This window comes from Clinocottus analis, unplaced genomic scaffold (assembly GCF_023055335.1).
Source record: "Clinocottus analis isolate CAN_PGR_092001 unplaced genomic scaffold, fCliAna1.0.p SCAF_70, whole genome shotgun sequence".
Classification (NCBI taxonomy): Eukaryota; Metazoa; Chordata; class Actinopteri; order Perciformes; family Cottidae; genus Clinocottus; species Clinocottus analis.
In genome coordinates this window covers 202,501-227,838 of record NW_027176230.1, presented here as the reverse complement: position 1 = coordinate 227,838, position 25,338 = coordinate 202,501, and the positions used below count along the sequence as shown (strand labels likewise).

The 25,338-nt window shown below is 48.6% G+C and overlaps 1 protein-coding gene across 1 annotated transcript in view; it reads left to right on the top strand.

Moving 5' to 3' along the window:
- Window positions 1-25,338, top strand: part of wu:fj29h11 (uncharacterized) — a 57,499-nt gene that overhangs the window by 27,866 nt on the left and 4,295 nt on the right. The window contains exons 30-42 of the mRNA XM_068566944.1: window positions 6,041-6,222; window positions 6,366-6,549; window positions 7,467-7,609; window positions 9,721-9,899; window positions 11,883-12,142; window positions 12,241-12,478; window positions 12,550-12,718; window positions 13,542-13,668; window positions 13,875-13,961; window positions 18,969-19,154; window positions 20,737-21,020; window positions 21,180-21,328; window positions 24,787-24,871. Coding sequence (XP_068423045.1) covers window positions 6,041-6,222; window positions 6,366-6,549; window positions 7,467-7,609; window positions 9,721-9,899; window positions 11,883-12,142; window positions 12,241-12,478; window positions 12,550-12,718; window positions 13,542-13,668; window positions 13,875-13,961; window positions 18,969-19,154; window positions 20,737-21,020; window positions 21,180-21,328; window positions 24,787-24,871 — 2,273 coding nt within the window. The remainder of the gene's footprint in view (window positions 1-6,040; window positions 6,223-6,365; window positions 6,550-7,466; window positions 7,610-9,720; window positions 9,900-11,882; window positions 12,143-12,240; window positions 12,479-12,549; window positions 12,719-13,541; window positions 13,669-13,874; window positions 13,962-18,968; window positions 19,155-20,736; window positions 21,021-21,179; window positions 21,329-24,786; window positions 24,872-25,338) is intronic.

The following is a 25,338-nucleotide window of genomic DNA, read 5'->3' as shown; positions in this document are numbered from 1 at the left end:
GTAGGAGACAGGAGGTAGGAGGCAGGAAGTAGGAGGTAGAGAGGAGGAGCATCAGCAGGGCCATGGCAGGAGGTAGGAGACAGGAGGTAGGAGGCAGGAAGTAGGAGGTAGAGAGGAGGAGCATCAGCAGGGCCATGGCAGGAGGTAGGAGACAGGAGGTAGGAGGCAGGAGGTAGGAGGTAAAGAGGAGGACCATCAGCAGGGCCATGGCAGGAGGTAGGAGACAGGAGGTAGGAGGCAGAGAGGAGGAGCATCAGCAGGGTCATGGCAGGAGGTAGGAGACAGGAGGTAGGAGGCAGGAGGTAGAGAGGAGGAGCATCAGCAGGGCCATGGCAGGAGGTAGGAGACAGGAGGTAGGAGACAGGAGGTAGGAGGCAGAGAGGAGGAGCATCAGCAGGGTCATGGCAGGAGGTAGGAGACAGGAGGTAGGAGGCAGGAGGTAGAGAGGAGGAGCATCAGCAGGGCCATGGCAGGAGGTAGGAGACAGGAGGTAGGAGGCAGGAGGTAGGAGGTAGAGAGGAGGAGCATCAGCAGGGCCATGGCAGGAGGTAGGAGACAGGAGGTAGGAGACAGGAGGTAGGAGGTAGAGAGGTGGAGCATCAGCAGGGCCATGGCAGGAGGTAGGAGACAGGAGGTAGGAGGTAGAGAGGAGGAGCATCAGCAGGGCCATGGCAGGAGGTAGGAGGCCGGAGGTAGGAGGCAGGAGGTAGGAGGTAGAGAGGAGGAGCATCAGCAGGGCCATGGCAGGAGGTAGGAGACAGGAGGTAGGAGACAGGAGGTAGGAGGTAGAGAGGAGGAGCATCAGCAGGGCCATGGCAGGAGGTAGGAGGCAGGAGGTAGGAGGCAGGAGGTAGGAGGTAGAGAGGAGGAGCATCAGCAGGGCCATGGCAGGAGGTAGGAGACAGGAGGTAGGAGGCAGGAGGTAGAGAGGAGGAGCATCAGCAGGGCCATGGCAGGAGGTAGGAGACAGGAAGTAGGAGACAGGAGGTAGAAGGTAGAGAGGAGGAGCATCAGCAGGGCCATGGCAGGAGGTAGGAGACAGGAGGTAGGAGGCAGGAGGTAGGAGGTAGAGAGGAGGAGCATCAGCAGGGCCATGGCAGGAGGTAGGAGGTAGGAGGTAGGAGGCAGAGAGGAGGAGCATCAGCAGGGCCATGGCAGGAGGTAGGAGACAGGAAGTAGGAGGTAGGAAGCAGGAGGTAGGAGACAAGAGGTAGAGGGGAGGAGCATCAGCAGGGCCATGGCAGGAGGTAGGAGACAGGAGGTAGGAGGCAGGAGGTAGGATACATGAGGTAGAGAGGAGGGACATCAGCAGGGCCATGGCAGGAGGTAGGAGACAGGAGGTAGGAGGTAGGATACAAGAGGTAGAGAGGAGGAGGATCAGCAGGGCCATGGCAGGAGGTAGGAGACAGGAAGTAGGAGGTAGGAAGCAGGAGGTAGGAGACAAGAGGTAGAGAGGAGGGGGACCCGTAGGGCCATGGCAGGAGGTAGGAGACAGGAGGTAGGAGGCAGAGAGGAGGAGCATCAGCAGGGCCATGGCAGGAGGTAGGAGACAGGAGGTAGGAGGTAGAGAGGAGGGGCATCAGCAGGGCCATGGCAGGAGGTAGGAGACAGGAGGTAGGAGACAGGAGGTAGGAGGCAGAGAGGAGGAGCATCAGCAGGGTCATGGCAGGAGGTAGGAGACAGGAGGTAGGAGGCAGGAGGTAGAGAGGAGGAGCATCAGCAGGGCCATGGCAGGAGGTAGGAGACAGGAGGTAGGAGGCAGGAGGTAGGAGGTAGAGAGGAGGAGCATCAGCAGGGCCATGGCAGGAGGTAGGAGACAGGAGGTAGGAGACAGGAGGTAGGAGGTAGAGAGGTGGAGCATCAGCAGGGCCATGGCAGGAGGTAGGAGACAGGAGGTAGGAGGTAGAGAGGAGGAGCATCAGCAGGGCCATGGCAGGAGGTAGGAGGCAGGAGGTAGGAGGCAGGAGGTAGGAGGTAGAGAGGAGGAGCATCAGCAGGGCCATGGCAGGAGGTAGGAGACAGGAGGTAGGAGACAGGAGGTAGGAGGTAGAGAGGAGGAGCATCAGCAGGGCCATGGCAGGAGGTAGGAGGCAGGAGGTAGGAGGCAGGAGGTAGGAGGTAGAGAGGAGGAGCATCAGCAGGGCCATGGCAGGAGGTAGGAGACAGGAGGTAGGAGGCAGGAGGTAGAGAGGAGGAGCATCAGCAGGGCCATGGCAGGAGGTAGGAGACAGGAAGTAGGAGACAGGAGGTAGAAGGTAGAGAGGAGGAGCATCAGCAGGGCCATGGCAGGAGGTAGGAGACAGGAGGTAGGAGGCAGGAGGTAGGAGGCAGGAGGTAGGAGACAGGAGGTAGGAGGTAGAGAGGAGGAGCATCAGCAGGGCCATGGCAGGAGGTAGGAGACAGGAGGTAGGAGGCAGGAGGTAGGAGGTAGAGAGGAGGAGCATCAGCAGGGCCATGGCAGGAGGTAGGAGACAGGAGGTAGGAGGCAGAGAGGAGGAGCATCAGCAGGGCCATGGCAGGAGGTAGGAGACAGGAAGTAGGAGGTAGGAAGCAGGAGGTAGGAGACAAGAGGTAGAGGGGAGGAGCATCAGCAGGGCCATGGCAGGAGGTAGGAGACAGGAGGTAGGAGGCAGGAGGTAGGATACATGAGGTAGAGAGGAGGGACATCAGCAGGGCCATGGCAGGAGGTAGGAGACAGGAGGTAGGAGGTAGGATACAAGAGGTAGAGACGAGGAGGATCAGCAGGGCCATGGCAGGAGGTAGGAGACAGGAAGTAGGAGGTAGGAAGCAGGAGGTAGGAGACAAGAGGTAGAGAGGAGGGGGACCCGTAGGGCCATGGCAGGAGGTAGGAGACAGGAGGTAGGAGGCAGAGAGGAGGAGCATCAGCAGGGCCATGGCAGGAGGTAGGAGACAGGAGGTAGGAGGTAGAGAGGAGGGGCATCAGCAGGGCCATGGCAGGAGGTAGGAGACAGGAAGTAGGAGACAGGAGGCAGGAGGTAGAGAGGAGGAGCATCAGCAGGGCCATGGCAGGAGGTAGGAGACAGGAGGTAGGAGGCAGGAGGTAGGAGGTAGAGAGGAGGAGCATCAGCAGGGCCATGGCAGGAGGTAGGAGACAGGAGGTAGGAGACAGGAGGTAGGAGGTAGAGAGGTGGAGCATCAGCAGGGCCATGGCAGGAGGTAGGAGACAGGAGGTAGGAGGTAGAGAGGAGGAGCATCAGCAGGGCCATGGCAGGAGGTAGGAGGCAGGAGGTAGGAGGCAGGAGGTAGGAGGTAGAGAGGAGGAGCATCAGCAGGGCCATGGCAGGAGGTAGGAGACAGGAGGTAGGAGACAGGAGGTAGGAGGTAGAGAGGAGGAGCATCAGCAGGGCCATGGCAGGAGGTAGGAGGCAGGAGGTAGGAGGCAGGAGGTAGGAGGTAGAGAGGAGGAGCATCAGCAGGGCCATGGCAGGAGGTAGGAGACAGGAGGTAGGAGGCAGGAGGTAGAGAGGAGGAGCATCAGCAGGGCCATGGCAGGAGGTAGGAGACAGGAAGTAGGAGACAGGAGGTAGAAGGTAGAGAGGAGGAGCATCAGCAGGGCCATGGCAGGAGGTAGGAGACAGGAGGTAGGAGGCAGGAGGTAGGAGGCAGGAGGTAGGAGACAGGAGGTAGGAGGTAGAGAGGAGGAGCATCAGCAGGGCCATGGCAGGAGGTAGGAGACAGGAGGTAGGAGGCAGGAGGTAGGAGGTAGAGAGGAGGAGCATCAGCAGGGCCATGGCAGGAGGTAGGAGACAGGAGGTAGGAGGCAGAGAGGAGGAGCATCAGCAGGGCCATGGCAGGAGGTAGGAGACAGGAAGTAGGAGGTAGGAAGCAGGAGGTAGGAGACAAGAGGTAGAGGGGAGGAGCATCAGCAGGGCCATGGCAGGAGGTAGGAGACAGGAGGTAGGAGGCAGGAGGTAGGATACATGAGGTAGAGAGGAGGGACATCAGCAGGGCCATGGCAGGAGGTAGGAGACAGGAGGTAGGAGGTAGGATACAAGAGGTAGAGACGAGGAGGATCAGCAGGGCCATGGCAGGAGGTAGGAGACAGGAAGTAGGAGGTAGGAAGCAGGAGGTAGGAGACAAGAGGTAGAGAGGAGGGGGACCCGTAGGGCCATGGCAGGAGGTAGGAGACAGGAGGTAGGAGGCAGAGAGGAGGAGCATCAGCAGGGCCATGGCAGGAGGTAGGAGACAGGAGGTAGGAGGTAGAGAGGAGGGGCATCAGCAGGGCCATGGCAGGAGGTAGGAGACAGGAAGTAGGAGACAGGAGGTAGGAGGTAGAGAGGAGGAGCATCAGCAGGGCCATGGCAGGAGGTAGGAGACAGGAGGTAGGAGGCAGGAGGTAGGAGGTAGAGAGGAGGAGCATCAGCAGGGCCATGGCAGGAGGTAGGAGACAGGAGGTAGGAGACAGGAGGTAGGAGGCAGAGAGGAGGAGCATCAGCAGGGCCATGGCAGGAGGTAGGAGACAGGAGGTAGGAGGTAGAGAGGAGGGGCATCAGCAGGGCCATGGCAGGAGGTAGGAGACAGGAAGTAGGAGACAGGAGGTAGGAGGTAGAGAGGAGGAGCATCAGCAGGGCCATGGCAGGAGGTAGGAGACAGGAGGTAGGAGGTAGGAGGTAGAGAGGAGGAGCATCAGCAGGGCCATGGCAGGAGGTAGGAGACAGGAGGTAGGAGACAGGAGGTAGGAGGTAGAGAGGAGGAGCATCAGCAGGGCCATGGCAGGAGGTAGGAGACAGGAGGTAGGAGACAGGAGGTAGGAGGTAGAGAGGAGGAGCATCAGCAGGGCCATGGCAGGAGGTAGGAGACAGGAAGTAGGAGGTAGGAGCATCAGCAGGGCCATGGCAGGAGGTAAGAGACAGGAGGTAGGAGACAGGAAGTAGGAGGTAGGAGCATCAGCAGGGCCATGGCAGGAGGTAGGAGACAGGAGGTAGGAGGTAGGAGGTAGGAAGCATCAGCCGGCCCTCCATGGCGCTGTGCAGGACTCCTCCCTCTGAAGGCAGGTCTGCTCTCTGTGCAGTCAGACCAGTCACAGGCCGGTGAGCAGGAGGAAGACGTCAAACCATCAGCAGGCATATAGCACACTAAACAGCGGAGGTGTTGTGCGTCATCACATTTAAAAACACAGCAAAGGTTTGCTCAGCTTGAAGAATTGATTTTCACACTGATGTCAGCGTCCTGCCGCTGCAGTTGTCTGACTTTAACACTCATGTGGTCTGTGTGGTGTTGTGTCTTTCTTATGGATTTGAGCAGACTCTCCTTCATATACATATTCTACCCACACTCATGAGCAGCGCTCGTGTCTGAAGTAACTGATGAGGCAGACAGGACAGCATCTCCTTGGTACAAGCAACAGTCCCCACATCCAGAGGCTGCAACAATGTTTCCTTTGATAAAAAGAAATGATCAATTATCAGAATTGATCAACACTAACGAGGTCACAGGAGTTTCTGCAGGAATGTACTGTAAACATAAACGTTTTGCTGTGACAGCAGATTATTATTATCATAATTAAAGTGATCGGGATTCCTGTTTAAAATCACTCATGTCAGCCTCTAAATCAATCAGAAAGCAGTATCTTTTAAACTTTATATTCAAATGAAATATGTTGTAGTACCAAAATAAGGTTGAGTTTCTAACAATGATTTAAAATGTATTAACGGCTGATGACTAGAGAGAGAGAGAGAGAGAGAGAGAGAGAGAAAAAATAAAAAATTAAAATTCAAAATGAGTTGTACATTTCCCACATCCAGGTTAAGATGACATGAGACAAACTAAAACAATGTCAACTAAATGGTAAAACGGCCTTCTTCTTCTTCTTCTTCTTCTTCTTCTTCTTCTTCTTCTTCTTCTTCTTCTTCTTCTTCTTCTTCTTCCTCTTCTTCTTCTTCTTCTTCTCGAGCATGAGCTGCAGAATAACGTGTATTTGAGGGGGACTGGAATAACTGAAACCATATTTACTACCACGAGGCTTGGACGTTCAACATTAAAGATAAGTGATACTGTGTGTCCTCATGTGTGTGCACAGGCCCTCTGTCTGCGTTGTACCAGGATGTAAACGTGGTGCAGCCCTCTCTGCTGAGCTGTCTGGAGCCTCTGGAGAGCCAGCAGGTTCGGGAGCTGCTGAGGAGACTGGGAGTTCATGACATGGAGCCTCAGGAGCTCCTGGAGCAGCACATCTACCCGTCAATACAGAGCAACAAGTGGAAGGTACCAAACTGCTTCACTGAGTCTCATCATCCGCAAAGAGAGACAAACTCACAGTTTATAACGTTTCATGCTTTACAAAAGTAAGGCTCATCATATTTGGCATGCATGTATTTCTCTCTCTCCCCCACTGGTTCCTCCACCAGTTGAAGCCAGAGGCGGTGGTGGTGAGTTACTTGGTCTTCATCAAGCTGCACTGCTCCTCCAGCAAGGAGTACTGTGAGACTGCAGTACCCGTCCTCACCAGCAGGGGGCTGCTGAGCCCGGCTGATGCACGGGTGCACTTCTCTGAAGAGTACGACAACATCAACCTGCCCAAGAAACTGCCTGGTAGGTAGAGAGTAAAGCACAAACATGATAATGAGACCAAAGTGATGACAGCTCTGCATTACACAAAATATTCATATTCACAGATTTCTGTAAAAACAAAAACCAGTGATAAAACATCCCATGAATAGCCCTCACATTCACAAAACTCTGCTTTTACTACATATATAGGCCTGTCCGAATAGACAAAAAAGGTGTTTGACTGTACTTTCATGAACATGTATTTTTTCCTCATTAATGTCCATTTTGACATGTTGGACGTCCTGTTTCTATTTCTGCTGTTGCTCTCTTTGAAGCTGTGCCATGGCCGAGCACGGCTGATAGCGACGAGGAGGAAACATACAAAGCCATCCGTACGTTTCCTCCTCATCACTGCAGAAACCTAAACAAGGAGAAAGCTGTCTGTCGGCTCCTTGTTTAAACACTACAAAAGCCTAACGATAGCCAGAAGGACTCCCCCGTGTCGTTTACGTGACGGAGCGTAACCTTGCTTTCTCTCTGACTTCATCACTCGTGTGGAGTCTTCCTCGCTTGTTCCTCATGACGTTGCATCTCATGTTCAATCCATGGAGGTGACCGTGTGACACCAAAGGGAGCCAGAGGAGTGATGCTTTTATTCATCGTGAAATATTCACTTCCGTATTTAAATATCATTTTTTTTACCATTCTAAGAAATATATAAATATATTGTAATTTAGAATAATCATACTTCCTCTCCACTTAATATTTAGTCTGTGGGAAGATACTTCCGTCTCTATTTTAGGTGCTTGTTGATGTTGTTTATAACATATAGTGTTTGCCTTTTACCACTGGTAACGCACCGGTGCTCCACCTGAACTGAGATGAACTGACATCAAAGAGCCATATTCATGTGTCGACTGGTCCTCCTCCTGAACACTGTCTCCGTCGTCCTCCACCAGGCTGCGACTGGGTCTTGCTGAGTCCCTGCTATGTGCAGACAGATGGCGATGTGGCGGGATGGAGAGAGCTGTTCAGCAGCCTGGGAGTGAGAGACGGGCTCATCGTCCGCAAAGAGAGACAAACACTCACGGCTCAAGAACTGGTGAGTTGTCATCGCAGCTATTTAGGAATCACACTCCACTCACAAAACAATGCAATTACACAAAACGACCATGGCGAGGTCGTGACGGCCCCACCAGTAAGCCAGTGACACCAGTAAGCCAGCGTGATGAAGAGCTGTGGATGTGTTTGTGTGAGGACTCAATATTTACTGGTTGCATGGACACCAGAGACAACACAACACAACCTTCCTGAAGCACGCTGCATTAAAAACTAACTGTGACTCATGATGAGGAAAATGGAGTGATCAAAGGATGAAGATAGCAACCATCGTGAGTCACTGCAGGACGAGGGAGACAATGGCTGCTTTAGGATGAGCAGAGAGAGCAGGCGACAGACGGGACCATCACACATCCCTGATGCCTCTTTTAGCCTGAACGTAGTATGTGCATATGTCACCATACCCCCCCTCATTGTAAGATATCCCTTTATTAGTCCTGCAGGATTACAGCAGCAGAGGGGTGCACGCACACAAGAGACACATAGTAATATAAAAACAGTAAAGAATCCCCAATGGTAATATTAGATATACAGACAGAATGAAATGTATTTATATTGCACCAGTCAAGGACACTTTTACATGAAAACTAATGGGAGCCTGAGGATCGAACCGGCTACCTTGTGGTTACAGGACAACCGCTCCTCTCTATTAGCTTGAGCCCCTTGGACTTGCGGTACCACTCCCTCACACACCGGGGATGAGCTTAGCATCATCCTCCTGTCCCACACCACCTCCACCAGGTGATAGCTTAGCATCATCCTCCTGTCCCACACCACCTCCACCAGGTGATAGCTTAGCATCATCCTCCTGTCCCACACCACCTCCACCAGGTGATAGCTTAGCATTATCCTCCTGTCCCCCACCACCTCCACCAGGTGATAGCTTAGCATCATCCTCCTGTCCCCCACCACCTCCACCAGGTGATAGCTTAGCATCATCCTCCTGTCCCCCACCACCTCCACCAGGTGATAGCTTAGCATCATCCTCCTGTCCCACACCACCTCCACCAGGTGATAGCTTAGCATCATCCTCCTGTCCCCCACCACCTCCACCAGGTGATAGCTTAGCATCATCCTCCTGTCCCCCACCACCTCCACCAGGTGCTAGCTTAGCATCATCCTCCTGTCCCCCACCACCTCCATCAGGTGCTAGCTTAGCATCATCATCCTATTCCCCACCACCTCCACTAGGTGCTAGCTTAGCATCATCCTCCTGTCCCCCACCACCTCCACTAGGTGCTAGCTTAGCATCATCCTCCTATCCCCCACCACCTCCACTAGGTGCTAGCTTAGCATCATCATCCTATCCCCCACCACCTCCACTAGGTGCTAGCTTAGCATCATCCTCCTATCCCCCACAACCTCCACTAGGTGCTAGCTTAGCATCATCCTCCTGTCCCACACCACCTCCACCAGGTGATAGCTTAGCATCATCCTCCTGTCCCCCACCACCTCCACCAGGTGATAGCTTAGCATCATCCTCCTGTCCCCCACCACCTCCACCAGGTGATAGCTTAGCATCATCCTCCTGTCCCCCACCACCTCCACCAGGTGATAGCTTAGCATCATCCTTCTGTCCCACACCACCTCCACCAGGTGATAGCTTAGCTATCACTGTGATGCTGCTGCTCCAGAAGACACTCCATAGAAGATGGCTGATGCCACCACAGAGTCATAGAAGGTCTTCAGGAGGCTCCCTGCACCCCAAAAGACCAGAGTCACCTCAGCAGGAAGAGTCTGCTTGTCTCTTTTATAAAGTGTGTGTGGTTAGTGCAGTCCAGTTTGTTCAACACCCAGGTACCCAGGTACTTGTAAGACTTGACAATCTCTATGTCCAGTCCCTGGATGCAGAGTGTTGGCCCCGGCAGAAGTCCACCACCAGCTCCTTGGTTTTACCGCCCTATAAAGTCCTGTTCAGGTCTCTGTCGTCATCATCAGAGGAGATGAGTGGCTCCTTGTGTGGCTAATGCTGCCTGCATGTTATACGGGACAGATTGTACTGACATCATTCTGGGGTCAGGTGCAGATACCTGGTAATAACTGTAATACTTCATATTAATTTCAAATGAACCGACTCTCCTTCTCCTCCCCAAGGCCTCCAGTCCCTGGTCAGTGGAGAGCTTCCTGTCGCAGCCTCCTGCAGGGGGCTGCGTGCTGGATGACTACGCCTGTGAGGAGTTCCACGCTCTGGCCACCGCCCAGCTGCCCGGACACCTGCTCCTGCAGCAGAGGACGGCTTTACTGGAGCTACTGGCTACTAACTGGGACACAGGGTAACACACAGACACACATATATACAGATATACACACACAGATATACACACACACACACACACACACACACACACACACACACACACACAGATACACACACACAGATATACACGCACAGACATATATACACACACACACACACACACACACACACACACAGATATATACACACACAGATATATATATATACACACACACACACAGATACACACACACACCCCTCACTTCCTCCATGTCATGGTCTGTGGAGTGAAACTCGTCCCATTTGAGGGGCCGGTGTTCGGGCTCAGGCAGATACACACACACACACACACACACACACACACACACACACACACACACACACACACACACAGATACACACACACACACATGCAGCCTCCTCAAGGGGTCATGTGTTGGGTGAGTGAGGGTCAGCTGCTCATCATTTAAGGTGGGGGGACGCTGTGACAATGAAAGGCTGTTTTCTGCGTGAGAGAAAAGCAGTGAAACAACTGTGTGTCACAATGAGAGTTTCTCTTTAGTCCAGTCTGTAGAGTCACTTCATCTCCCTCCCAAGATGTTGGTTTTCAGATACTTGTGCTATGACTTTAGTACAAAGTGTTTTAACAGTTTAGTGCCTGAAGAGAGCCAGCGATCATGAGTAAATATTCCCAACATGTGTGTTTTTTCATTTTGGATTTAAAGCAGTGACAAAAGTAACATATGGCTCTAAAGGGAGAAATAATTTGCATCCGACGCCACTGAATTAAAAACCTTTCTAAAGATATAATGATCTCACATTGTAACAAACAAAATGTTTACATCCATCATTTGTACTAAACAGTCCACTGTATTACTCATACTGTTAGGGTAGTACAGTCATCCCTCGCTACAACGCGCTTCACCTTTCACCTTTTTTTTTTTTACAGCGTACAGTATGAAGGTGCATTGTGTTCTGCGTCCTGATTGGCTAAAGGAGAACCGTGCATTGCGTCCTGCGTCCTGATTGGCTAAAGGAGAACCGTGCATTGTGTTCTGCGTCCTGATTGGCTAAAGGAGAACCGTGCATTGTGTTCTGATTGGCTAAAGGAGAACCGTGCATTGCGTCCTGCGTCCTGATTGGCTAAAGGAGAACCGTGCATTGTGTTCTGCGTCCTGATTGGCTAAAGGAGAACCGTGCATTGTGTTCTGCGTCCTGATTGGCTGAGGGTCTGTCCTGTACACCTTGTGATCAGTCTCCTCGTGCAGCGTCTCCTGTACAGGACAGAATACGTCCAGATAAAAAGTCAGCGGAGCGGCTCCAGGACAAAGAGGCGGTCAGAGGACCTCGTAGATTGATCAGTAAAATGAAATTTGTTAAACATGTTTGGGCTTATTTTATAAATCTGCGAAAGTTTAAACTTTGAGATGTTTAAATAAGAGAGAAATGTGAGACAATGTTAACGCCTGTCTGAAAAAGTGTATTAAAGTGTGAGGTTAGGGGTTTTACGGCCTTAAAACATGTAGAATAATGGTAAAAAATAAAGGTCACTACTTTGCGGATTTCGTCTATCGCGGGTTGTTTTTGGAACGAATCCCCCAGATAAACGAGGGACCCTGTACTGTGGACTGAAGGAGAAACGAGTTGCCTGTTAACCATCGAGGGCAAATCAATGTCTTTCTTTAAACATTGCTCTGTGTGGAGTATAACTCATCCCTCTCACTGGTCAGATGGACACGAGTAGGTTGGTAGATGAGAACTGCTCAGTGCATTTCTCACTAAGCATTAACACAGGGCTTTGTGTTGTGCAGAAGAATTCAGGTCACACACTTCTGCCCTTTGAGTTGTGTCAAGTGACACCAGGAGGAATCGGCCTCTGCAGCCTGTAATCCGTGCATTGTAGTCAGAGAGAAGTGATCCTGTGTTGTTTCCTGTCAACAACATACCAGTGTTGTTGTTTGCTGAGAGCGCTTTGAGAGTAACCTGTTCCAAACATGATGTACCTTTCCTATTCTTCCAGACACCGCTACTCTCAGTTCCTCAAAGCTCAGGTGATTGACAGCGATGGACAACCAATCAAAAGCACCAAGTCCTCCTTCTGCCACTTCTTGAGCAGTCTTGAATGGGTGCCAGCCTATCGTCCAATGGAAGGAGAGCAGCGAGAGAGAAAGTACCTCCGTCCAAACTCCGTCTACCTGAGCTCACCTGAGGTCACCGGCCTCCTGGGGACTCATGTCTGTTATGTGGACATGGACCCCAGCGAGTTTAGCGGAGCTCTAGGTAAAATGTCTGTACTATGGTTGTCCAGAGCTCGTTATGGGTTATCCTATAACAACCCTGAAGCAGACTGAGAATCACTTTCTTGGCCCCTCTTTTAGGAATGAGACAAAGCGTTTCAGTGGATGTCCTGATCCACTACCTGAAGGAGTGGTGTGTCAAACCACAAGCAGAGGACCAGGAGCAAAGACGACCCGAAGACGAGTTAGAGGGGGCCAGTTTCACGTCCACAGTCGAGCACATCCACAGCGTCTACGCCTTTCTGAACATGAACTGTCCCCAGAGCAGCCTGAGGGAGCTGTTCCACCACACCCCTGCTGTGTTCATAGAGTACAACAGGTAGTGCTCACCTGTGTCAGGTTAACGTCTACATTCTGTCGCTTGAGGTCACACGTCTCCCTTTCCCCCAGGCGAGAGGAGTGGTGTTCTGGGCGTTTCTACCACCTGAAGGAGGTGTGCTGGAGCGACCCCACGGCGGTGTTCCAGCGCTACAGAGCTCTGGCTCCAGCAGCAGACAGCCCCGTGGTGCTGGCGCCCTTCTACAGCCCGCTGGAGGGCATGAAGGCCTTCTTCACCAGGGTAAACCACGAGGGCTGCCCATGGGGAATGTTTCATACGCCTTTTTAGACATATTTTATATACTCACTGATTGGATGGTCCTGTTTCTGTTTATTTAAAGTCACAAAGACCTCTTGCTCCACTGTGAACGGGTTTCTTTTAGGGCTGGACCCAAAAGTTCATAGTCCATAATATTCTAATTATTATTAGTAGTAATAACTTACAGAAATATTGCATGTGCTCTCTATTCTCTCTCTCTAGTCTCTCACTCTAGTCTCTCTATTCCTTTTCTCTATTCTCTCTAGTCACTCTTTATTCTCTCTCTATTCTCTCTCTCTAGTCTCTATTCTCTCTATTCCTTTTCTCTATTCTCTCTAGTCACTCTTTATTCTCTCTCTATTCTCTCTCTCTAGTCTCTATTCTCTCTATTCCTTTTCTCTATTCTCTAGTCACTCTCTATTATCTCTCTCTAGACTCTCTCTAGTCTCTATTCTCTCTATTCCTTTTCTCTATTCTCTCTAGTCACTCTCTATTATCTCTCTCTAGACTCTCTCTAGTCTCTATTCTCTCTATTCCTTTTCTCTATTCTCTCTAGTCACTCTCTATTCTCTCTCTCTAGACTTTCTCTTTAGTCTCTCTTCTCTCTCTCTATTCGCTCTCTCTATTATCCCTCTATTCTCTCCACTTAACTGCAATGTGTTGAGAGATAAAACTGTAGTTTTTATGAACAGAGAGTAAACTACAGCACAGCTAAAGCTCACTGTGTGTGTGTGTGTGTGTGTGTGTGTGTGTGTGTGTGTGTGTGTGTGTGTGTGTGTGTGTGTGTGTGTGTGTGTGTGTGTAGCTGTTGAATGTGGACCTCAGTCCCAACATGAAGCAGTATGTCAGCTTGTTGGAGTTGATCTGTTCTTCCTCTCCCTTACCGACTGCTGAAGTGCTGCAGGATGTGTCGGTGCTCTATGCCAGACTCGGTGAGGACGGATTACATTTAGTCTTTTGTTTCAGTGAGTCACACATGTCCTTGCTCTGTATGTCCCATTTGTCTGCACCTCTTTATCTCTCTGCCTAACAACTTTGGCTCCTTCTTGACCAGCTTGACCTGTTACGTCCTCCCCCTGATCCTTGCCTTTGATGCTACGCTATATCAGTTTACAGTACATATTTCTGTTTTCAACAGCTCAAAAGTGTAAAATTCAAGTATCTGGTGAGCAGGAAAACATCCATCAGTCCAAACTCAATTCCAGCTACTGCAGCACCTTGAAGGGTAAGGAATGCATAAACATTCATGTTGCACAATCCTCCCTTCATTACCTCTTCAATGTATGTGACTGTTCAAGTTCCTTGTGCCCTCGGCTTCATCCAGCACCTGTCAGTGCAGCAGTCTGCACGACAGCTCTGAAGCGACTTGACAGCAGTCACATAGCTGCAGTGTAAGAAATGTAGACTGACAGCATGTCTTAGAGTCTTTCAATGCCATTACCATGGGACGTCACGAACGAATACTAAATGAATTGTTGTGTGTGTGTGTGTGTGTGTGCGTGCGTGCGTGCGTGCGTGCGTGCGTGCGTGCGTGCGTGCGTGCGTGCGTGCGTGCGTGCGTGCGTGCGTGAGAATGTGTGAACACTGGCTTGTGTTGTTAGGGGCTTTGAGTTGTATATGGAACAGTAACTGACTGGGTACTATGGTACTATGATCTCTCTAGTGGGGTAACATGGTACTATGATCTCTCTAGTGGGGTAACATGGTACTATGATCTCTCTAGTGGGGTAACATAGTACTATGATCTCTCTAGTGGGGTAATATGGTACTATGATCTCTCTAGTGGGGTAATATGGTACTATGATCTCTCTAGTGGGGTAATATGGTACTATGATCTCTCTAGTGGGGTAATATGGTACTATGATCTCTCTAGTGGGGTAACATGGTACTATGATCTCTCTAGTGGGGTAATATGGTACTATGATCTCTCTAGTGGGGTAATATGGTACTATAATCTCTCTAGTGGGGTAACATGGTACTATGATCTCTCTAGTGGGGTACTATGGTACTATGATCTCTCTAGTGGGGTAATATGGTACTATGATCTCTCTAGTGGGGTAATATGGTACTATAATCTCTCTAGTGGGGTAATATGGTACTATGATCTCTCTAGTGGGGTAACATGGTACTATGATCTCTCTAGTGGGGTAACATGGTACTATGATCTCTCTAGTGGGGTAATATGGTACTATAATCTCTCTAGTGGGGTAATATGGTACTATGATCTCTCTAGTGGGGTAACATGGTACTATGATCTCTCTAGTGGGGTAATATGGTACTATAATCTCTCTAGTGGGGTAATATGGTACTATGATCTCTCTAGTGGGGTAACATGGTACTATGATCTCTCTAGTGGGGTAACATGGTACTATGATCTCTCTAGTGGGGTAATATGGTACTATGATCTCTCTAGTGGGGTAACATGGTACTATGATCTCTCTAGTGGGGTAATATGGTACTATGATCTCTCTAGTGGGGTAATATGGTACTATGATCTCTCTAGTGGGGTAATATGGTACTATGATCTCTCTAGTGGGGTACTATGGTACTATGATCTCTCTAGTAGGGTAATATGGTACTATGATCTCTCTAGTGGGGTAATATGGTACTATGATCTCTCTAGTGGGGTAACATGGTACTATGATCTCTCTAGTGGGGTAACATGGTACTATGATCTCTCTAGTGGGGTAATATGGTACTATGATCTCTCTAGTGGGGTAATATGGTACTATGATCTCTCTAGTGGGGTAATATGGTACTATGATCTCTCTAGTGGGGTACTATGGTACTATGATCTCTCTAGTGGGGTAATATGGTACTATGATCTCTCTAGTGGGGTAATATGGTACTATAATCTCTCTAGTGGGGTAATATGGTACTATGATCTCTCTAGTGGGGTAACATAGTACTATGATCTCTCTAGTGGGGTAACATGGTACTATGATCTCTCTAGTGGGGTAATATGGTACTATGATCTCTCTAGTGGGGTAATATGGTACTATGATCTCTCTAGTGGGGTAACATGGTACTATGATCTCTCTAGTGGGGTAATATGGTACTATGATCTCTCTAGTGGGGTAATATGGTACTATGATCTCTCTAGTGGGGTAATATGGTACTATGATCTCTCTAGTGGGGTAATATGGTACTATGATCTCTCTAGTGGGGTAACATGGTACTATGATCTCTCTAGTGGGGTACTATGGTACTATGATCTCTCTAGTGGGGTAATATGGTACTATGATCTCTCTAGTGGGGTAATATGGTACTATAATCTCTCTAGTGGGGTAATATGGTACTATAATCTCTCTAGTGGGGTAATATGGTACTATGATCTCTCTAGTGGGGTAACATGGTACTATGATCTCTCTAGTGGGGTAACATGGTACTATGATCTCTCTAGTGGGGTAACATGGTACTATGATCTCTCTAGTGGGGTAACATGGTACTATGATCTCTCTAGTGGGGTAATATGGTACTATGATCTCTCTAGTGGGGTAATATGGTACTATGATCTCTCTAGTGGGGTAATATGGTACTATGATCTCTCTAGTGGGGTAACATGGTACTATGATCTCTCTAGTGGGGTAACATGGTACTATGATCTCTCTAGTGGGGTAATATGGTACTATGATCTCTCTAGTGGGGTAATATGGTACTATGATCTCTCTAGTGGGGTACTATGGTACTATGATCTCTCTAGTGGGGTAATATGGTACTATGATCTCTCTAGTGGGGTACTATGGTACTATGATCTCTCTAGTGGGGTAATATGGTACTATGATCTCTCTAGTGGGGTAATATGGTACTATGATCTCTCTAGTGGGGTAATATGGTACTATGATCTCTCTAGTGGGGTAATATGGTACTATGATCTCTCTAGTGGGGTACTATGGTACTATGATCTCTCTAGTGGGGTAATATGGTACTATGATCTCTCTAGTGGGGTAACATGGTACTATGATCTCTCTAGTGGGGTAACATGGTACTATGATCTCTCTAGTGGGGTAACATGGTACTATGATCTCTCTAGTGGGGTAACATGGTACTATGATCTCTCTAGTGGGGTAACATGGTACTATGATCTCTCTAGTGGGGTAACATGGTACTATGATCTCTCTAGTGGGGTAATATGGTACTATGATCTCTCTAGTGGGGTAACATGGTACTATGATCTCTCTAGTGGGGTAACATGGTACTATGATCTCTCTAGTGGGGTAACATGGTACTATGATCTCTCTAGTGGGGTAATATGGTACTATGATCTCTCTAGTGGGGTACTATGGTACTATGATCTCTCTAGTGGGGTAATATGGTACTATGATCTCTCTAGTGGGGTACTATGGTACTATGATCTCTCTAGTGGGGTACTATGGTACTATGATCTCTCTAGTGGGGTAATATGGTACTATGATCTCTCTAGTGGGGTAATATGGTACTATGATCTCTCTAGTGGGGTAATATGGTACTATGATCTCTCTAGTGGGGTAATATGGTACTATGATCTCTCTAGTGGGGTACTATGGTACTATGATCTCTCTAGTGGGGTAATATGGTACTATGATCTCTCTAGTGGGGTAATATGGTACTATAATCTCTCTAGTGGGGTAATATGGTACTATGATCTCTCTAGTGGGGTAATATGGTACTATGATCTCTCTAGTGGGGTAACATGGTACTATGATCTCTCTAGTGGGGTAACATGGTACTATGATCTCTCTAGTGGGGTAATATGGTACTATGATCTCTCTAGTGGGGTAATATGGTACTATGATCTCTCTAGTGGGGTAACATGGTACTATGATCTCTCTAGTGGGGTAATATGGTACTATGATCTCCTGAAGATATGATGGTGCATCACTAGTTAAGGCTTTGTAGGTGAGAAGGATTTTACATATAATTCTTGATCTCGCAGGAAGCCAGTAGAGAGCAGCTAGTACAGGAGTAATGTGATCTCTCTTCCTAGTCTTTATTAGTACACAAGCTGCAGCATTCTGGATCAACTGGAGAGATCCAACTTTGTGGATCAACGATTCTGCATCGCTTTGAGACAGGATGTGCTGGATTTTTTAAATGTTACGTAGGTGAAAAAAGGCGGTCCTTGAGATGTGTTTCACGTTGGAGCCAAAGAACAGGTCCTGATGAAAAATAACTCTGAGATTCCTCACAGTGGTGTTGGATGCCAGAGCAATGCCATCAAGAGAAACATATCAGCAGATGATTTCTGAGGTGTTCTGGGCCAAGTCAAATAACTTCTTGTCAGAGTTCAACAACAGGAAGTTGGAGGTCATCCAGGTTTTTATGTCTTTAAGACGCACTTGAAGTTAAGCAACCTGGTGGGTTTCATTTGGCTTAATCCACCATCAGACTAGAAAAGCGCTTTACAAGTACACGTCCATTTACCATTTACAACAATTATTAAGAGTTCAGTGTAACAGGATTGTATGGAGGACACAGATATAAATGGCAGTGCAGCAGGCAGAGGCAGTTGCAGGTTTTTAATGATATGTACTAGAAACAAAGTAAATAAATAATCTAGCTCTTGCTGAGATCTGTTCCGCAAAGCTTTAACATTAACTTTCATAATGTAGCCGCGAGCCGACTTAGCGGCAGCACTTTCTTAAGGCTATCTCTCCTCTCACTGTCCTTTTGTTCCCCTCTTGGCGAGGAGGTGAGATCAGGTGTGTCTCTCTCCTCACCTGATCTCACCTCCTGGAGGCCTGGGTGAAGCCTTCTGGCGCCAGCAACTGCCCTTCTCCTCAGCCCCTTACATTTGAAAGTCCAATAAGGATATCACTTGATATTCCATTTCCAACATAAACATTTTTGATGATGACTCCTTCAATTTGGTTACAGCTGGCTTACTAGTGAGGAAACTATGTAACGGCAGCACTGATTTAAATCATCGAAACATCTTTGTTATTTCTGTTCTGCAGTTTTTTACGATAACATTTTGGTGTGGCTTTGTGAATTTTATGCAGATAAATGATCAGTGTGATTTGGACAGGATTATTCTGGGGTGCTGGAAAAGGTGATGCGGTTTTAAGGGGAACCGCTTTAGAATAGTGAAGTCTGTCCTTGAATGGTCAGCCTCTTATCGGCAGATATTTAAAACATAACTCATAACCACTGAATGAAAACATAACTTTGTGAACAGGAAAAGTAGACGGGTAAGCAGGACATGGAAGGAGGTATCTTCACTGACCCTGCTGTCCCTTTGCCTCGTGTTCAGGTATGGTGTCTGAGAAGAGGGTGTTCGCCACCAAGGATAACAGCTGGGTGACTCTGGCACGCAAACCCATGATTGCTGACAACAAAGAGGTGGAAAAGATCTTTAAACCTTACAAGCAGATCTGTCTGCTCAACCTGCCAGCAGCAGAGAAGACGACTGCTCCCAGGAGCAAGACCGGGAACTTTGGTACGCTGCTGTATTTATAAAACGTTTTTTTATGTTTCCAGTGTTTCCCCTAGGTTTACAGCTTCGGGGGGGGGGGGGGGGACCTCGACGACACCGACAATGACACAAACACCAAAAACATTACTTTTTCTGTAAATAACATCATTTTGTGACTCCATCTATGCTTTTATAAATAACAGAATAAACAACAATAACTTTCCATTTAACCAAATTGCCCCGTCAGACCACAAAAAAGAACAAGAAATTGCAATCACTTAAAACAATAAAAAAAAAAGTTCTATCTGTTCAAAAAATAAATCATCTGTAGTTACTACTAAATAGGTCATTTTGGAAAACTCAAAGCAAATTGCAGAACAAAACAGAATGAGTAGATATGTGAGCATCAGGTTGTATCAGTGTTGGTGCTGCAGTGAGCTGCTTTCCTCTACACATCTTTTTAAAATGCAGTTGTAGACTTGATACGGACGCTCTCAGTTCATGCTCCATGTTGAGAGGAGATCTTTTCCGGTTTTGAGAGACGGAACAGCAGAAAAGACGACCTGACGGAGACTTTGCGGAGACTGGCTTTTGGCAAAACGCCAAAAATCGCCAAGTCGCGCATGCGCAGCTTAACCTGTTAACCCCAAAGTCCAGGCATTTCTCCATGTATTTATTAATGACTTAGTTTGATGTCCGTGTACTTTGTAACATGTGAAGCCAGCAGCTCATTGTTGGAACAAGACACCAGCACTTTGGCTCGTTTCACTTGGAGCAGGAGAGCTGCTGCAGGTCTGAGAGCTGCTCTGGGTTCAAAGAGCTGCTCTGGTTCAGAGAGCTGGTCCGGGTTCAGAGAGATGCTCCGGGTTCAAAGAGCTGCTCTGGGTTCAGAGAGCTGCTCTGGTTCAAAGAGCTGCTCTGGGTTCAGAGAGATGCTCTGGTTCAGAGAGCTGCTCTGGGTTCGGAGAGCTGCTCTGGGTTCAGAGAGATGCTCTGGGTTCAGAGAGATGCTCTGGATTCAGAGAGATGTTCTGGGTTCAGAGAGCTGCTCCGGTGCTGATTGCAGGAGAGCTACTGTTGCCATCTTCAACATGGGAGCATTTAAAACACAGATATAGTTGTCTGCTTTTCATGCAACATATTTTTCTCCGCTCTCTGCTGCTGCTGGGTGCTCAGCGCTCACCTGGGTGCTCAGCGCTCACCTGTGTGCGCTCACGTGTCTCTGCGCATCGAAGCTGAACAACGCCGTGCGCAATACAGAGGAGTGTTCACGCGCAACCACGTAGAGACAGAAATGACGAGCTGTCATGTAGATCCCGTCAATAAAATATGGCCTTTAGTTTGTTTAATAATAAACCAGGTGTAGATCTGTTCTCTAGGAAAGAGAACCTTAAATGACGTGTTGTGATCTGGAGATATACAGGAAATTACAGCGGGGCGGGTGGTTTCCTCAGGGGGGCGCCCCGCCCCCCTAATATAATAGTAGGGGAAACACTGGTTTCCATTGGTTAGAGATTACTCTTCACCACACCCAATAAGACGTATGCCAGCCTATCCCAATAGGACCCATGGAGGTTGAGACTATCGGTGTGTAACTGCCTGCCAGGTCAGACCGTGCCGGGAGAACGATCCAACATCGTGCTCGCCTTTAACGAGATGGACCGGCTTTTATTCCTGGAGATCTGTGGGATCCGTCAGCTGTCTCAGTGTGTCAAGACTGAACCTCAGACTGAGAGCCTGAGCCCCTGCCCGTCCATGCAGTCCATGGTGCACTCCGTGATGCCCTACATCCAGAGGTTCCTGTACCACCACGACGAGCTGGCTGAAGTATATTCAGAGCTGATCCACAACAACATTGGAGAAAAAATCAAGCGACTTCACTTCGCACAGGTCAGAAGATCACATCTAATTGGTTTAGAGCAGTTCAAAACTGCCTTATTCGGTTCTAGCATATTGATTAGACTGAGGCCTTGTTAAACACACCCATATAAAGGAATTATTTATCATGAGCCCTTTTCCACATTCTCCTTCCTACACACCTGCTTACAGGTGGGTAAACTGTACATTCGCTACCAGCTGCATGTGGCTGATAGTGAGGATGCATTGGTGGAGCTGCAGGATGTGATCTGTCTGCTGAAGGATGAGAAGGAGCTCTACATCCAGAAAGATCACCTCGCAGCCAAGCTGGACATCTGCAGGTTTGTGTGATGGATTGAGTGCCAAAACTCACTTCTGTCCTCTTTTTGCTTTAAAACCATCTTCTTCCTATGTTATAACCTCCATTACATTGAGAAATTAGCACAGCAATCGTAAGCCTTTCCCACAATGCTTTAACACATTCACACCACAGGGACTGGCCAAAGTCAGCATGATGTTCTGGTAATGTCTAATCTACTCCGAACTGTGACAGAATAATAGGAAGAATAATAAAGAATAATAGGAAACCGACAGCAGGTTTTTTGAACTAAATCTTTAGTGTTTAGTTTAGTGGGTATCTGAATCTTTTATTGGTAGAGGTTAGTGTGTGTCTGTGGAAAGTTGCCCAAAGTATCAACAACTGGCAAGTACACAGTGTCAGGTGCTCAATACAAAATACTGACAGCCCATACGGACAGCTAACGTGTCAACAGCAACAATGCTGACAGCGCTAACGTGTCAACAGCAACAGTGCTGACAGCGCTAACGTGTCAACAGCAACACTGCTGACAGCGCTAACGTGTCAACAGCAACAGTGCTGACAGCGCTAACGTGTCAACAGCAACAATGCTGACAGCGCTAACGTGTCAACAGCAACAGTACGGACAGCTAACGTGTCAACAGCAACAGTGCTGACAGCGCTAACGTGTCAACAGCAACAGTGCTGACAGCGCTAACATGTCAACAGCAACAGTACTAACAGCGCTAACGTGTCAACAGCAACAGTACTGACAGCGCTAACGTGTCAACAGCAACAGTGCTGACAGCGCTAACATGTCAACAGCAACAGTGCTGACAGCGCTAACGTGTCAACAGCAACAGTGCTGACAGCGCTAACGTGTCAACAGCAACAGTGCTGACAGCGCTAACGTGTCAACAGCAACAGTGCTGACAGCGCTAACGTGTCAACAGCAACAGTGCTGACAGCGCTAACGTGTCAACAGCAACAGTGCTGACAGCGCTAACAAGTCAACAGCAACAGTACGGACAGCTAATGTGTCAACAGCAACAGTGCTGACAGCGCTAACGTGTCAACAGCAACAGTGCTGACAGCGCTAACGTGTCAACAGCAACAGTACTGACAGCGCTAACGTGTCAACGGCAACAGTGCTGACAGCGCTAACGTGTCAACGGCAACAGTGCTGACAGCGCTAACATGTCAACAGCAACAGTGCTGACAGCGCTAACGTGTCAACAGCAACAGTGCTGACAGCGCTAACGTGTCAACAGCAACAGTACGGACAGCTAACGTGTCAACAGCAACAGTGCTGACAGCGCTAACGTGTCAACAGCAACAGTGCTGACAGCGCTAACATGTCAACAGCAACAGTACTAACAGCGCTAACGTGTCAACAGCAACAGTACTGACAGCGCTAACGTGTCAACAGCAACAGTGCTGACAGCGCTAACATGTCAACAGCAACAGTGCTGACAGCGCTAACGTGTCAACAGCAACAGTGCTGACAGCTCTAACGTGTCAACAGCAACAGTACTGACAGCTCTAACGTGTCAACAGCAACAGTGCTGACAGCGCTAACGTGTCAACAGCAACAGTGCTGACAGCGCTAACGTGTCAACAGCAACAGTGCTGACAGCGCTAACGTGTCAACAGCAACAGTGCTGACAGCGCTAACGTGTCAACAGCAACAGTGCTGACAGCGCTAACGTGTCAACAGCAACAGTGCTGACAGCGCTAACGTGTCAACAGCAACAGTGCTGACAGCGCTAACAAGTCAACAGCAACAGTACGGACAGCTAATGTGTCAACAGCAACAGTGCTGACAGCGCTAACGTGTCAACAGCAACAGTACTGACAGCGCTAACGTGTCAACAGCAACAGTACTGACAGCGCTAACGTGTCAACGGCAACAGTGCTGACAGCGCTAACGTGTCAACGGCAACAGTGCTGACAGCGCTAACATGTCAACAGCAACAGTGCTGACAGCGCTAACGTGTCAACAGCAACAGTGCTGACAGCGCTAACGTGTCAACAGCAACAGTGCTGACAGCGCTAACGTGTCAACAGCAACAGTGCTGACAGCGCTAACGTGTCAACAGCAACAGTGCTGACAGCGCTAACGTGTCAACAGCAACAGTGCTGACAGCGCTAACGTGTCAACAGCAACAGTGCTGACAGCGCTAACGTGTCAACAGCAACAGTGCTGACAGCGCTAACGTGTCAACAGCAACAGTGCTGACAGCGCTAACGTGTCAACAGCAACAGTGCTGACAGCGCTAACGTGTCAACAGCAACAGTGCTGACAGCGCTAACGTGTCAACAGCAACAGTGCTGACAGCGCTAACGTGTCAACAGCAACAGTGCTGACAGCGCTAACGTGTCAACAGCAACAGTGCTGACAGCGCTAACGTGTCAACAGCAACAGTGCTGACAGCGCTAACAAGTCAACAGCAACAGTACGGACAGCTAATGTGTCAACAGCAACAGTGCTGACAGCGCTAACGTGTCAACAGCAACAGTACTGACAGCGCTAACGTGTCAACAGCAACAGTACTGACAGCGCTAACGTGTCAACGGCAACACTGCTGACAGCGCTAACGTGTCAACGGCAACAGTGCTGACAGCGCTAACATGTCAACAGCAACAGTGCTGACAGCGCTAACGTGTCAACAGCAACAGTGCTGACAGCGCTAACGTGTCAACAGCAACAGTGCTGACAGCGCTAACGTGTCAACAGCAACAGTGCTGACAGCTCTAACGTGTCAACAGCAACAGTACTGACAGCTCTAACGTGTCAACAGCAACAGTACTGACAGCGCTAACGTGTCAACAGCAACAGTGCTGACAGCGCTAACGTGTCAACAGCAACAGTGCTGACAGCGCTAACATGTCAACAGCAACAGTACTGACAGCGCTAACGTGTCAACAGCAACAGTGCTGACAGCGCTAACGTGTCAACAGCAACAGTGCTGACAGCGCTAACGTGTCAACAGCAACAGTGCTGACAGCGCTAACGTGTCAACAGTAACAGTGCTGACAGCGCTAACGTGTCAACAGCAACAGTGCTGACAGCGCTAACGTGTCAACAGCACTGACAGCGCTAACGTGTCAACAGCAACAGTGCTGACAGCGCTAACGTGTCAACAGCAACAGTACTAACAGCCCTAACGCTGTCAGTACTGTTTTCACCTTCACAATAAAAGCCCCGGAAACATAAAACCTAAATATTACTTCTAGGTCAGTCCATATAAGAGCTTACATATACATAAATGTCAGCTGCCATATGATTTGTCTGAGTGTTGTGTAGAGAACCTTTTTTAAATGCTACCTGTTCGTATAAGTGATACTGTCCTATGAAGGAGAAATCTAACGTGATACATTATGAGCAAAGGACTTGTGATCAATTCCATTTGATAGTCACTGCTATGAGCTGCCTTGTATACAGTACACAACTTTACTTGCTATACATTGTAATCGTGTGTGTGTGTGTGTGTGTTTCAGGGAGCTGGTGAAACTCTTCTGCACTGAGAGCAGCCACAGAAAAGAGCTGATGCGTTTCCTGAGCGGCCTGATAACTTCTCTCAATGTAAGTGGTATGACTTGTATCACTAATCCACATCCAGTGATGTGAGTCACACTAACGCTGCGACCACGCAGCTGACCGTAGCTCGCACTAATCTGTTTCCCTGGAGGGAGTCACGTTTACATTACACGGCTCCTTGCTCTCATCTCTGTAGAGCCGAGGCGCTGCAAAGCTTCCACTTTGATACCATTTCAGTTTAAAATCTTATCTTTGAGACATGCAGCTGAACCCGGCAACATTATGTAATCAATATATATATATATATATATATATATATATATATATATATATATATATAGTTTGATTAAGTTCTATGTCTGGATTAACCAAAGAAAAATAAATTGGAATTCTGATCAAAGGGTTTTAGTGATTCTGCTGCGTTCAACACACTGGAGTCAGATCAGATGCAGATATGAGAGGCTTAGGAGAAATTGTATAATCTGCCTTATTATGCCAGCTTATAACTTTAA